Source organism: Macrobrachium rosenbergii, chromosome 33 (assembly GCF_040412425.1).
Source record: "Macrobrachium rosenbergii isolate ZJJX-2024 chromosome 33, ASM4041242v1, whole genome shotgun sequence".
Classification (NCBI taxonomy): domain Eukaryota; kingdom Metazoa; phylum Arthropoda; class Malacostraca; order Decapoda; family Palaemonidae; genus Macrobrachium; species Macrobrachium rosenbergii.
The window spans coordinates 8437227-8453012 of NC_089773.1; the positions used below are offsets into that span (position 1 = coordinate 8437227).

The window sequence follows — 15786 nt, forward strand, 5'->3', positions numbered from 1 at the left end:
TATGTAAGGATTCCTGTAATTGCTGTGTGAAGCGATTGGTATTATATAAATTCACTTCGTTTCCCTTCTGAAACTAATCACATTGCCCATCTTAGCCACAACACCTGCAGTAACTTCATCATTTGAAGGAAAAATATTGTATGGATATTGGCATAATTTGTTCTTCAAGCATCATTTTGACTTCTTAAAAAGCCCTGTTGGCTCATAAAATTGGTTTAAATTGACATTGTGTCATGCCCTACAATATTTTTTAAGTGTAATTTTCATGTACTACTTACTAAGTAATTTGAATTATGGAAGTGATCTCTGCATTGTCTTGATAGGTTATGCTTCTGGATAGGGAAAAAATGCTTTATAAGTTGGTGTAGCAAAGCTCTTATGTAAATTTAATCGTGAAGTTCGTTTATAAAACCACGTGATCGTAGTTGACTGTCATGGCTGGGAGAAATGTGTACTGTTGCAGTAAATTTTGGTCTGGGAATTCACCTTGACAGTGTCATTTAAAGTTTAATGGCAAACTTACGATGGGATTATACGTACAAGAGGCAGAATTCAGTCAGGTATAAATGATTTAAGGTATTAAGCAATTAGTCACTCAAGTATTGTTAATGTAAAATTGTGAATAAGTTCGTATGGTGAAACTTTTTTTTTTCCATTTCCGTAATATCTTTGAGTTGAAGACTTTTTAACTGCCAGCTTTGTATGCTAGTAATTAACAGACCATAATTGTTCTTTGCGTTGCTTGAGGGTAGGATCTAGTGGTTTAATTGTCTAACTGAATGAAGTTCCTCTTAAAGTGTGTATCATGCATAAGTTCCTGAGAATCTTCCAGCATTTTTGAACCTAGGATAGTTGAGAGTATTGGTGGAAATGGAGATGCAATGCATGTTATTATTTTGATAGGATTGCAGTCACTTTTGAAACAGTTTTATAGCATTTTCTTCATTGGGAATATTTGAGGATACTTATATACTGCCTATGTAGTTCAGATTATAAGCTAACCATTGAGCTTAGTAGGGAAGAAGTTGCAAGACAGGTACTTTACTTGTCCATGGTTTCAACAATTGATTTCTGGGTTTGGGTGTGTATAACTGACCAGGAGGGGTGGGATTAGGGAACTGCTCTAAGATGGGCCCTTGTTTTAAAAGGCTTTATGTGTAACTCACAAAAATAAACTTTTTCCAAAATTGCTATGGGAGTTTTCATTAAAAGGCTTCATTTGAAATGAACAACAATAAAGATTTTCCAGAGTTGCTCTGGGTGCTTATGTAAAAAGGCTACGCTTGTAAATCATGGAATTAAAGATTTTCATAATCCAAGTTCACGTATGAGTTAAAAAAAAAAAAGAAATGCATTCTCAGGGGTTTCCATTGCAAAACAGAGATCAGTCTCGGGTATTTTTGTGGAAGGGTACGTCAGGATTGCCCGTGCCATGTTTCTGTACTGGGATATCTGTGGATGGCGATGTTTTGAATGTTGTAGGTGAGGCTGTACAAGGTAAGTGTTCATTAACAAGTGTATTAGATGTGTACAGTAGTCCTTTTCACTTTGAAACGTGGGCTGATTATTCTAATGAAGTTTATTGGCACCTTCAAATTATTATTTTAGATATATTTTAGAATATCTCTTAAGATTGAATAAGTATCAGACGTACGTCTGGGTGACTTATTCGATCTTGCCGATATATTTTATGTCTCAGATGCCACTTCGTCATCACTTGTCTTCATACCGAGCGTCACTTTTAACCCGGAACCAGAAGCATTGTTCACTGTATTGAGGTGTGTCTTTCAATATTAACATATAATTGGCGCTTTGAATTGGGATGATTTGTTGCTAAAAATGTTATACTGCAATTGGATTTTTAACCGTAAATTGGATGCTTTGTTTTTAAAAAAGTTAGAATTGGAATTTTAACCTTGCTTTATCATTCACTGGATGCTGTGAGGTTGATATCTGCCAAAAGTTATGGGGTCATAGGTCCCTAGGTCAATCTTGTGTTTACGTTAACTAAGACAGTTAAATTTTGCTGCTGTGTATTGTAATATTTCTAAAATAAAAAATATCAGTTCCTCATCCAGAAAATATTCTTGTCCTTACGTTTTTGTTTTTGAAGGGAAAAGTGATGAAGAAGTGTCATGTATGTTATTTTTAGAAATGTATGAGCTACGTGGATAAAACACCTTTCAGCAAATTTTGCCAAGAACACATTAATTTCTGGTTTGGTTATGTACTCTTGAATTCATTGGTAACTAGATGGCCTAAATTTTGATGTTCTTACATTGATGGAAACAATCATGCCTACCAGGCTTTCACTGACATTTGTCTGAAGAGTTTTACCATAAGTGGGAAATCTAGCTGAAATGAGTGGTATGGTGGGAATAGACATCTGATTTGCATTGGTGAATTGTCATAGTTTTGCTTTGTACCATAATGGAAGGAAAGTCTTTTTCAGAATAATTATAATCAAAACTGTCAGTGATAATTCATACATTAGTCATTGATGGAATGGAATATAAAGTTTAGGTCAAAGGTCGAGCGTTTTGAATCAGATTTTTCTTTGTAGCCAATGTCAAGGGGTAAAAGACAATTATTTTGCAATTTTGCAAGGTCTAAAGACACGGTAAATATTGCTGTTTCCTGCAAATTAAGGAGTCTTGACACTCATTAAATTAGGAATCAGTTTTGAGATTTCTTGTTCATTGTGGTAAAACTTGTATGAAACATGTCAGTGGAGTTGCAGGTACAAAGGTTAGTGTAGTGTGGTATATATATGAGAAATAAAAATGATGTTTTATTTATGTAGCTCATATTGATACATTGTGTACAGGGGTTTGCTGATTGTTTATTCTATGCCATACAAAAAAAAATGTTTTATCATTGCTGCCATTCTTATATTGATTTATTGTACTATTTAGTTTCAAGGTTTTCTCATGAATTACATAACCTAATAGTTTTACCGGTGCCATTAAGCTTGGTCAAGGGCATTAGATTCGGGGTTAATTGGTATTTGTGCAGAGTGAGGTCTCCGATTTAGCGAAAATGCCCCTGGGATGGTAACGCTCGTATTTCAGTTTCCATTTGTCTCAGACAGGTATGCAGTTGTTCTCTCTGTCAGACCTTTGCAAATATATTAACCCTATTCTGTATCGTCAAGATCCGTTATGTTTTTTTATAGTAATGAAGTGGGAAGGCTTTGGGAAGGTGTTTCCAGTATCTTATCATGAGCATATCTGCCTGATTTCCCTGTGGTCTAGGTCATCAAATAACTCCATTATATTCCCATGTGGTGTACTGTTGGCATTACTTAAGGTTCGTTGCAGCGTGCCTTTGGCCCCTAACTGCAACCCCTTTCATTCTTTACTTCACCTCCTTTCATATTCTCTTTTTTCTGCCTTACTCTCCACCCTCTCCTAACAATTGATTCGTAGCGTAACTGCAAATTTTTTCTCCTGTTAGACCATTCAGACCTTTTTACTGTCAATTTCTGTTCCAGTGTTGAATGATCTCATGATTCCCAGTGTTTGATTTTGCCTAAATTCTATATTCTATTCTCTATTCCATTACTTTCTGAACATTTTTGGTAGGAAATGTCTTGCTTCTAGTATAGTCACTTCTGACAGACTAATTTTGGCCTTTAAGTTTGCAAATATATGGGCTTTTTGAAGTATATGTTCTAGCCTTTTAAGTTAACATCGCATATCTTGCTGTGACCTCACATTTCCTTAACTATGTTCTTGAATATTGTATACCTCTGTGACCTATTACCTTAATTACAGTATATTCAGTTTAGTTCACCCATGCCTATTATATATTGCATAGGAAAGTTTTGTAAGTTTTTGACAGGTATTGTTATGTGTGATAGCTTTTGTTGAAACTTTTGTAAGGTGGTTATGTTAACAGTTACTGATGGTAGGGGCGGAAGCACTGTCCACCAAGTCTGTGTGCATTCAATTCTGTGCAGTTTACCTTTTGGCCCAGGCAAGAGAATGAGGGGTGGTAAGAGGTGGGCCCTTTATGTAAAGACCTCGGGTTTGTATGTTGGGAAAAATACAAATCACTTTAAAAATTTGTCATTTGTTCTTACACTAATATAAACCCTCGGTCTTTACATATGGGAGACTTACTTTTGGAGGGAGGATTCTGAGTAAATCTGAACTGATTGGTAGTTCGGCTCACCTTGGTACTCTCCTCCTGGTCATGAAAGAGCAGAGGAAGTAGATCATACCTCTGATCTGTTGAGCAAGAGAGATGCTCAGTCACCAGACTTCCGGGCATTTCAAATTAAAGGAATGTAATATCCATGATTCAAAAAGGTTTGGATGAACCCACAGTGTCGGAGGCTATAAAGCTAAGGATAACCAACTGGTTTGTTCACAGTCAGTCTCTCTCCCCTTGCTAGAGAGAAGGAAGGATTTTTACTAATCCAAGTGGAGCTAGATATTGATAGGATACTCAGTCATCAAGATCACCTGCATGCACGCCTGTCCAGCACGTGACGGCTTGTTCACTGTTCCTCTGCCCACTGGAAGAGGAAGGATGACAGGAGCAAGGGAGAAGGCCAGTCCCACACACACCTTCACCTTGCAGCCGCACACCTGAGGTGAGATTCAACCTGTCCCTCAAGAGCTGGGTGAACTACAAGACTTGTTGATCATCCACCATAAGACCCAAGGAAACAGTGTCCAAGGACCCATGGGCTTCATCCCAAGGTAAAAGGAGTTGAATGTGATCTGCACAATTACATTCCATTCTAGTACATGACTAGGATGGACATACCAATGCCCCTGGCCTCGAAAAATCTGGTCCGAAATGTACTGATGTCCACCAGGAATTTGCGGAGTACGTTCGTTTGATCATCTCACTATTCAGAGAATTTGACAATTTGGTCACCATTTCTCGGCCAACTCGAAGCTAATGAACAAGTTGTTGGCATTGGGCTTAAAGTCTGGTCTTTAAGGAGGCAACATAGATGTTATACTGTCATTCGAACCACAGGACCATTGAAGTGCAATGATCGCTCTTGCTGGTCACCTTTGAAACATGTAGAATGGCAAAAGGCATAAGCCTCCAGATGTAAATGGATAATAAAAATGTCTTGCTTTGTTCAAGGGTGCGAGAAGACAGAGCAGAACAGTGCCAACTTTAGTAAGTCGAGGAAAGGAGGACTGTGATCAAGCTTCTTCAGAGGTTGGACGAATTTCCGGAAGTCAAGGAGCCATGAACAACTGTCCTTATCTCCTGGCTTTTGCAAATGAATTGTTTGTAATGACATCTATCTTGCTTGGGATGTGTCTGGTTGGCCACTGTACTGAATGTTCTACTGTCTACTCGTGTGCATGCACTGCAGTAGAGTAGTTGAAAGGACGCTAGGCCCTTTGTTGACCATGGCACTACTGTGGTGTGGTTGCCATCACACTGAGGAGTGTCTGTCTTTGGATCTTGAGACTCTTGAAAGTCTAAAAAGAACTGTGCTTAAGTTTCAAGAAAGGAAGTGTAGGAACCTGCTGCCTTGGACACATATGTAGAGACTTTAGGTTTGTAAGTTAGGAAAAATACAAAGTACAGTAAACCCCCCACATTCATGGGGATGCATTCAACACCTCCCAGGAGTAGCTAAAATCAGCGAATACTTAAAACCCCTCTAAAAACACTTAGAACTGCCTATTTTGATAGTTCAAACACAAAAAAAAACCCTCTAAAAATGCTGATACCTGAGCATTTTAATAGTTTTGTCACAAGAAGTGCATTTAGTCATGAAAATTATTTGAAAATATAGTAATTAGTGTATATGTCTGAAAAATACTGCGAACAGGCAAATTTTCCGTGAATAGTGTGTATACACCTGTATACGTTCATAGAGAAATCCGCGAATCGTGAGAACGTGAATACGGGGGGGTTTACTGTACTTAAAAAATTTGTCATATTTCTACTCTACTACCATTTGCACTTTTTCAGCAGGAAGGATGAACATGCTTTTGTTATCCATCCCATATTTCATGGTCCTGTTTGTGAGAATTCCATATAGTATGCAATGTTGTTGTCAGAGTCTTGGGACAGTTATCAATAGGGAATTATTCAGAAAGGCCTCACTGCCAGATAGTACGCTGATCTTGAACCTTAATAATCAGTGGTCACACCTTTTCAAAATCTTTGTTCCCCATATTTTTGCTGCAGGCCTTAGTACCAGTCACAAGTGCTCTCACTAACTTTTTTTATTTACTGTACTAGTATTCTAGCTCTCTCTCTCTCCCTCTATTTCATCCAGGCTGCAGCTACTCTCTTTTCTTACTTCTATCTCAACTCCTGCTTCTCAGTCCAGTGTGTTTCAAGGTAACAGAAACATGACTTCTAAAACCTGCCCATCTATCATAATTAGGTTTCTCTAGTTCTTCCCCATTTCATCTTGTAAAATATTGCATGCACTGAAAACTCCTAATCTCTGTGTGTTTTGTAATCCTGAGCCAACTCTGGTGGCACCATTTGGTATATTTGGTAGGCATTACTGTGCTCACCTCCCCATGTTTTCTGTGACAGCTTAATGACGTGTTTTATTGTTGCACATTTCCCTTTACTTCCTTTCCAGTCGTCATAAGCTTTGTTTTGCCTACGCTGGCTTTTGGTCTTCCCTCCATTCTACTTTTCCACCTGTGAAACATTTCTGTCACTTCTTCCTCAGACTTTGTAGTCAGCACTTGGGTCATCTATATGTAGCATCACCTAATGTCCCTTTTTCTGTGCTTGTATCATCTTTCAGTTGCTGGTTACTGAATTAGATGGTCTGAAAATCCTCTTTCTTTGACAGTGGGAAATAATAAACAGGGTGTACATCACAGGGCCACAGCAGGATTGCACCTGTAGTGGGTTATTGCTGTCAGTTCACCTCACATGATCCACTGTAGTCATTACTAAAGGGTGTTTGCAGTGTCCCTCTGGTCTCCAGCTGCATCCTACTTTAGTCTTTTTCTTGACCTCCATTCCTGCTTCCTTTCTTCAGTCTCACTGTCCACTGTCGCTTAACTGTCTAGTGCAACTTTAGATCCATATACTTATTTCCTTTATTTTCTGGATCTCTTTATCTTGCTTTTCAAACACTCCAACTCCTTGTTTTCTTGTTCTTGAATGCTCAGTGGCTGAAAGTGCTCTAGTGCTTGGTTTGACAGCCTAAATTTCGTAATCATCATCACAGTGGGATTATACATTCGCTTGGTCCACAATCAGAGAGTTTACCCCCAGGGGGGGTTAGTGTTGTCAGTGTACCTCACGCTGTGCGCTGTACTCATTACCAAAGGTTATTTGCAGCATCCCTTTGGCCCATAGCTGCAACCCCTTTCACTCCTTTTACTGTTCAATACCTCCGTTCATATTCTCTTTCTTCCTTCTCACCTTGTACTCTCTCCTAACAATTGTTTCCTAGTACAGTTGTGAGGTTTTCCTCCTGTTACACCTTTAAGACATTTTTACTTCCAGTTTCCCTTTCAGCGCTGAATGACCTCACAGGTCCCAGCACTTGGCCTTTGGTCTTAAACTTTATATTCCATTCCACAGTCAAGGAATTAGTTTCAGTGAACACACTTACTTTGAGCTATCTTACAGGTCCTAATCATGGTGTTGAGTAAACATGGCTAGGTTTGGTAATGATGTTAATTGCTTTCCAACACCTGTGATTTAATCATTTCTTACCTTTAGGCTTTAGGCTGATGAAGTTAAGCCTTAGGCTGGTGAAGTTAGTGGGAAAGGTATTTATATGCTGTCTAGACGTTTTGCCCATTATTAAATCAGGTGTTTTTTTTTTAACCAATGTGTGCGTAAGGTCTGCTACCTTCGACCAAGCTTAATGGCATAAGTAAAAGTTAAAGGTTTGTATCTCATCTCTGATTGAGTCTAGTGTTCTTTGCATAATTTGAACTGTACGTAGTATGGCACAAAAAGAATAACCATAAGCATCTCTGACATATATTTTGACCAGTAACAGAGTTACAACAATTACAAGGAAGTTCACTTAACAATCTAACGAGGTTACGTTGCACATCAACAGAATCCCAGTCACGAAAGTCTGCTTTGCAGTGGATCATGCTTATAATTAAACTTTGTCTGCAACAACCCTCAGTGGCCAGGTTAAGCAAACTTCCGAACAAAACAAAGCAATGCCTACACTGTATGTTGTCTTTTCTACAATATTATTGAGATCCTGAATACATTGATAAGGAGATATTTGCAATGCATATGACACAGTATTTCAACTTCATGGAATTAGTACACATTTATGAAATAAAATGAAAATATAAAAAGGAAAGATTTTTTCAAATGTGAAGGAAAGCTTTAGAATATACTGATGTAAGAAGCATAATATTGAGGAAAAGAGGATTAATGTGGCTGCTGTTTCGATGCAGAGTATAATTTTTGTTTTTTTGTTAGGCGTAGCGATATGGTATCTTTGCCTTCATGTTTACGTAACGTTGGGATCATATTTTTAAGGGGCTGTATCTCTCGGTTAATTGGCCTATTTATTTATTTTTGTGTAGCATTTTTGAACGTCAGGTGCCGTAGATCTTTCGGTAGCTGAAAGTTTCTGTGGTACTGCAATCCAATTTTGAAGTGACGAGAAGTAATGTTCGTTCGGAATTCTTCCTCAAGTCATCGTAGTCGATCATTAAGGCCTGAGAGTTGGTGTGGGATTTTCATGTGAAAAAGTCCCTCAAGGTATTGATTGTGAGCTGCAGGGCTCTTTGCATAGTGCTCCCTGATTTTGAAAAGTACCTCTTGTTTCTCGATACTGGAGATCAGCGTTTATTGCTGGAGTTGTCTTGGCATTGTACGTTGGCCTGGTTTTTTCCCCTCTTTCTTTATCAGCGAGTAATTTGCCAGAGTTCCCATTCAATAGAATTGACAGTGGAAACAATTTTATGATGGAATTATTACAAAAAAGAGGTTGCAGGATAAGTCTATTCCTTTAGAGAGGAAGGAATAAGTGAAAAGTTTAGGCTGATTTGTCTAAGGTTCCTGAAAAGGGATTTGTTCATATTTAAGAATTGAGTTTGTTTGTGTCCCAGCACATTACGAGTGAATTCATGACCAGAACATAGTTATGAAAAAGCCCGAAAATCTCTGGTCACCTTTTACAGTTTTTGTGTAGCTAAAATTTGGATACGTATGTACTGTAATTATAATTAAGTTTTCAATTTTGTAGCACTGAAAACATCATATATATCCTTAAATCTTGAAAAGTAGGTTAAGGTTGCAATAAAGATTGAAGGAAATTAGAAATTTTGTTTTACTTTCCCACTCCTCTTCTACATTGTACTGTATTTTGGCCGTGCTGTATTTAGTAGTGCTGATAATGACTAATTATACTTTTTGTGGAGTTTGATTTCTAAAAAAAGTACTGTGAAGTAACTAGTAAAAACTACTGTACAGTAACTTAATAGTTTAGCATCCTACTTGGTGTTTTTTGATGACTCAAAAAAGGAATGGTAAATTTAACTGCTATTCATACCTGTTTCTGAATAGGTAGTCCCCGGTTAACAGGGGTTTCAGTTATTGGCTGAGCACCTGTGACCAAATCAGTGGCATTTACCACGCCGAAAGTGCCTATGATCCACTTAACAGCACTGTTAACTGGTTAACAGCGCCATTAAGCAATTCATCGGAGCCAATAAACTGCCTACCGGCACCGAAAATATGGTTAATGTCGTCGTTAGCCAAGTGCCGTAAAACCGAAATGCTGTTAACCGTGGACTCCCTGTACAGCACTGTATACTTTTGGATTACAGGTGTGGAGTTCAGTGTTGTAACCAAGTGTCGTATTGTATTCAGTTAAGTGTGTACTGAGATATAACCCTGTGGAAAGCATCTTTTTTTGGGCTGGGGACATAAATCAATAATCGCTGTGTTGGGACGATTGCTGTGTACTGAATTGCTGCAATTAGTTACCTTATGCTAATTAGCTGAATAATGTCTTGGGAGTGTTGGGGAGGGCTGCATTAGCCACGTTAACTTTGATGTTAGGGGTGGGGGCACAATAGTCATCTAAATTTTCGCGAGGTATGGAAAAGTAAATATATATTTCACACAGCGCCATTAGTCACATACGAGTTATCCGGGCGGGACGTCTCCACTAAATTTCTCTTCCGTGAAACTCCTGGAAGGTTGAGAAGTCAATTCATATCTTCATTTCATTCTTATATTTTTTTTTTTTATCTTTTAATGGGTTTGTTTATCTTTGTTACTAGTATAAGTAGTTTGTTAATCCCCCTTTCACTTACATATTTTTGGGGCTCTATGTAGTAGTTTTTACTCTTTAATTCTGGGTTTGCAATATTCTCCTTGAGGGAAACTGTTACCTTGTGCTATGTGCTAATTTCATTTCCCTTGCATTTAACTATTTTTATAAACATTTGGTTAATATTTTTTTATTTGTTTTTTCATCTCTCAGTTGCTTATTCATTAGGCTGTAGCATTTTTGTGAGGTGAGTACTAGTTCCCTTCTCTCAGATAGGAACTGGGTGCAGTGGCAGTTTATTTTCTGCGGTGGTTGTGATTCCAGATTTTTGCTTTCAAAACAATCCATTTCCATGTGGGTTATGTTATTGAAATGGAAACATGTATAACATTGATTGAGCTTTCAGGGCAAAAACTTGTCACTCAGGGAAAACAGACCAGGGCCTCAGTTTCTTGGACTCTGAGGTGGAGCTAAGCTTGGGATATGAAACCTCATTTTTATCCATATGCAGTATTTATGTGATTGACACTTGAGATTCTGTTTAAGCAACACACAATCTTGAATGAGAAAATGGAGAATGTCATCATGTGTTAAATGAGAAAATGGAGAATGTCATCATGTTTGAGATGTGTATGATACAACTGGAAAATGAGTGTTTACTTTCATTTTGGAGGGGCATGTCATGGTCATTTGTACTGTTACTATATAGAGTACAGCTCTATACATAATGATGGTAACATACTAGCAAGACCCAATACCTGTCTTGTTTTCTTTGGGAAAATGCCCAATGGGTTTGTACATTTTTCGAGACCCCAGGTTTTCATCCCATACCACCTGATGGGATGAAAACCTGTGGGCATTGTGTGGCTTATATTCCATTTGATCTCTTCATACCTAGCTTTCCATCCTCTTAACATTGGCCTAATTGTTACGTCTTGAATTGAGATGATGTCCTTCGGTTAATCCGTATGCTAATCTAGCGTTGTGACTTGGTGTTTTCTTCAAACTATGTAAATTAGTTTGTTGGTGTTCTCTTTAAGGGCCATGCTGACCGCCGAATTTTGCGGAATTATCGAATTTAGGTTATTAACAGTTTTCAGCTGATTTATGTCTTAAGTAAACATATCTTAAAAAGAATTGTAAAAAACTGTATGAATTATTCTGGATAGGATCCAGTAAGTTAGTTATACACTGTTTTTGGTGTTATATATACTGTATAAATAAACTCATCTTGAAATGTTATTGCTGATAACAAGTGTTTAGATTGGTTCGTGGACAGTTTTGTTCATTGCTTGTGTGGCACTGTGAGTGACACACTGTAAAAAACGTAAAGTTTGTATGAATAATCCAAGATAGGATCGAGTTTGAGGTATACACTTTTTTAACTTTTACGTGTAAATAAACTTATCTTGAAACGTTATTGCTAAAAGAAATGTAAATTGTAAATAAAGCCTATAAAGTGTGTAAAACAAGTATATTAAAAAATGTTGTAAACTTCACAGCATATTTCTTATATCATGACATAGTTTTAGTTCAAAAATCAGCTTTCTGATCGTCATAGTTTCATAGTTAATACAAAAAAGCAATAATTTTTTTCTTTTGCTCTTTTCTCAAAACTTACTTTTTTCAAAAATAAATCAAATTCATTTTTGAGTGGAACTTTTTATTCTGCATAATATTTTTGAAAAGTGATATGATTTTCTTCAACGGCAAAAAAAAAAGAAAATCAACTCGGGTCGAATTTTTAAATTTCTGCGCAAGAATTTTCATTATTAGTTGTAGAATAAATGGTAAAGATTTGAAACAGATCCCTTCATTACTTTATAATGGGGCCTTATGGCATCAGGGTTCCCCTTAAACCAACCTATAAAATAGTTTGTTGAGATTGTCATACTCTCTGTAGCATAGCATGGAATTGTCATTCGGAAGTCAAGCCAGTTTGTGATGCTGTTAATGCTTCTCATCTTTATATTAGCTTGTTAGATAATTATAAAATTCTTAAAAATAGTGCTTCAGGTTTTGTAAATCTGTTAGTCTATAAAGATATGGGGATAGTCTTTTGTTTCATGTAATTTCTCTATCTTTATAGTGTCTGAGCTTGCTTGGGCATTTTCTACGAAAAGCAGGAAAGGTTTTCCTTATGTTGTAGACCTTGATACTGACTCGCATACCAAATAGCCGCCTTCTGTTTTTTTAGGTCAGTTATTGTCAGCTTTTTGTAATGCAATACAGGCAGTCCCTGGTTATTGGCAAGGGTTCTGTTCTGATGGCGTGACGATAAGGGAAAATCGCCGATAACCGAAAATTGGCAATTTTTGGCGCCGATAAGTGCTGAAAATTGGCAATTTTTGGCGCCGATAAGTGCCAAAAATTGCCGATTTTTGGTTATTGGCACCTCTGTTAGGTATGTATTGGTGCCAATATGTGATTATTGGCGCCGATAAGCAGAATTCTGTGCATATCAGTTCGAAAATTGCCAATTTTCATTGCTAGGCAAGCCCTAAAAAACCAAATCACCGATATTGAGCCTGCCGATAACCGGGGACTGCCTGTATACAGTAATGTTACCCAGAACGTTGGTACGTTTATGTCAACAGTGGTTTATTGTAGGAGGGATGTGAATTTACCCAGTCAGTAACATCAGTTGTTTTGGTTTTTAGGGATTATGGAACTTTTGTCTTTATACAGTTCACTATTTTTAAGGATTCAAGTTGTCTGGTACCCTGACTGTTAAGTCTTTTGAATTCTTTAAAGGTGAAATCAAGCTTAAGATGGGTTTTGCCTCATCTTGGTTTCAACTTTTTTAAGTTCAGACAGGTTGGTGTTGACTGGTATATATTCATGTTTGGTTTTAGAGGTCTTCGTCATCAATAAATGCTGTAGTGATGAGTGGTCCCCAAGATTTATGCAATTAGATCTTTGTTATGTAGAATTCTAATAAGAGAAAGTGTATCTTATATGAGCAATCACAGGTCTAGAAAAATTTAATAACGGGATAGGCTGAAAATGTTGAAGATTCTGACAAAATTTCTCTTGAGGGATTGTGCCCAATACTTGTCATTTATGTTGATCGAAATTTGGGATCTTTCAATTGGGGGCTGGGTCATAAGTAAGGTTGGTTTTGTAAGGAAAATTTCTTCACTTTCCTAGAATATGTGAAGGAATTCTCTCACTTAGATGTGTTAATTTTACAATAGATATAGAAGTGGTGACTTCGAGTGGGTAAAGTTTTATTGGAAAAATTACAGTACACTACTTCCATTTGGTTAAACAAATGCAGTGTTTTTGTCACTACAGACAAACATAAGTTGTAGAAGATTATTCAATATCCTTTTGTCTTCATGTCACCTCCAAGGCACAGTTTGAGTAGATAAGTAACATTTTCTCTGCTGCTGCAAACTTCTGTAACACCTTCAGATTGCTGTAATCTATAGTTGCTGATAACCTTGTCAAACACAAAAAACAAAGTACTGTACCTAGTTCATTCTCATCCAGCACCCTCTTGATGTTATGTTACCATTTCTTCCTACTTGTTTGAGTGACATTTAAGGTGGTGGTGTTATATTGGTATATATTGTCTGGGTAGCTGCTACAATGTGTCTCCTCTCCATAGGTGGATGACAGCACCAGCAGCGGCCTGGCAGGACCTGGAGTGGCCGATGTCAGCACGGGCCTTTTCACGTGTTCGGTTTGTGGTCACGTGTGTGCCAGTCGGAGCGAGTGGCGCTGGCACTGCTGCACTGCCCACTCGCCTTCGGTCACTGGGAGATACCGGTGTCGGTTTTGCAGTTACTGCACAAATGACAGGAGTAACTTCCGTAGGCACTTGGCCGTTCACACGGGTGTGAAGAATTTCCGATGCCCGCGATGTGGCCGCAGGTCCAATGACAGAAGCAACATGAAGAAGCACTTTCTTCGGTGCGTTGCGAACGCTCCTGTTCATGCACTCAATTGAAATGTGATCCTTGCTTTATTTGGGCTACATATTATCTCAATTTGTATGTATACAGTACTACAGTACCACAGGTTACATACTGTATAAGGAAAGGGACGAATTTTGCGTATGAAGTACCACAGTTTACGTTATTATAAGGAAAGGGATGACTTTAACGTAAACAGTACCACAGTTTCTTATAGGGAAAGGGATGGTTTTTACACATACAGGACTACAGTTTATGTATAGGGAAGGGGATGGTTTTTAAATATACAGTACCACAGTTTATGGTAAGGAAGAGATGATTTACAAGTAAGGGAAGGAAACTGTTGGTCTTTCATCAAGTTGACTGAAAAGTGGACTTTTAGAATTACATACAAGATTTCCAGAGTGAGGCAATATTTTTATATATATGTTTCTGGCTACTGTGCAACAGGTATATCCTAAACTGTGGTGCAGGGCCAGTGCCAGATTAGCCTATTTGTCCCCAGTCCGGGGGATAACTTTTTAGTAGCTTTTTTTATCCCAGTAATTCTAAGTTAAATAGAATCTATGACTGACACCATGGAGATTGTGATAATGTAACTGTAATAATTTACGTACAGCATGTCTTTATGTTGTATTATTACGTTTACTCGAATGTATGTGTTACGTTTTTGAGGCCAAAGAATGTAGAGGCACTGTATTATTTGACACTTTAATTTATAATATGCGCTTTGAATATACTGTCCAGTACTAAGTGTGTGTGATACATGGACTCCTATAGGAAAAGTTTAACACCACAGATTTCCGTACTTATACATTCACTATAACATGTTTTTAATGTAAATGTTACAGAAAATGTTGTTAGTGCAATATGAAGGTTTTTGTATGGTACTTCCAATAAATTTTCTAACGAAGGGTTATCTTAAGTATCCTGCCAGTTTGATGAGCCACACAGCCCATAGAAAGCAGCTGACATCTTTTGTAGACACCCAAATTTTTGGGTTAATAAAAACACACTTATTGGCCAGCTTTAACTGCACTTGGAGAGTTCCCTTCCCAGAACCTCAGAATTGCGAGTGAAAATGCAATGCTTTTCTACCTTAAAAGAGTTCTCCCTTGTGTTTTACTCATTTGTATTTTTATCTATTTGTTACTTTTTAATTTAGTAATTTTTTCTTTCCTAATGACTGATCTCTTCTCTGTATTTCCTATTTTCTTATGTAACTTCTTTCAAATGAACACACTATGCTTTGGAAGCTTGAATTTCAAGTCAGTGGCCCTTGTAGACTTGTTCCATAATTATAGGGATTTATCTTCTGAATGACAATAATAATGATACTAAAAGTTTTTTCTTGAAATATAATTAAAAATTGGAACTAGACAAAGTTTTTAGTGTTTGGAGGAGCCGTGATATAAAAGGGTGAATTTTCAATTTATAAATGAATTTGGAAAAATACTACATCTAAAATGGATAAAAAATTAAAAAGGGGAAAAAAACATTTAGGTGGGTCCTAAGGGATTCCACTACGAATCTTTACTGTAGAACTGCCAGAAGTCTGCCATTCAAGGCTCACTGTAAGTGGTAACCTCCCCCCTTAAAATGTAGTGGGGCCCCAGTCTTCAGGGAGAGAGAACTCATTCCATGTTG

The 15786-nt window shown here is 37.5% G+C and overlaps 1 protein-coding gene across 31 annotated transcripts in view; it reads left to right on the forward strand.

Moving 5' to 3' along the window:
* The window catches only part of LOC136855886 (protein tramtrack, beta isoform-like), a 107361-nt gene that overhangs the window by 15540 nt on the left and 76035 nt on the right, over positions 1–15786 (forward strand). For 2 of the 31 annotated variants that reach the window (XM_067133322.1, XM_067133318.1), the window contains exon 5: positions 13833–15052. The exons of 28 other annotated variants lie outside the window; for them this stretch is intronic. In XM_067133322.1, the coding sequence (XP_066989423.1) occupies positions 13833–14174 (342 nt within the window). In that variant the 3' untranslated portion in view covers positions 14175–15052. Of the gene's footprint in view, positions 1–1361; positions 1635–13832; positions 15053–15786 lie in introns of those variants that run through there. One more of the 31 variants, XM_067133330.1, reaches the window with a different exon arrangement.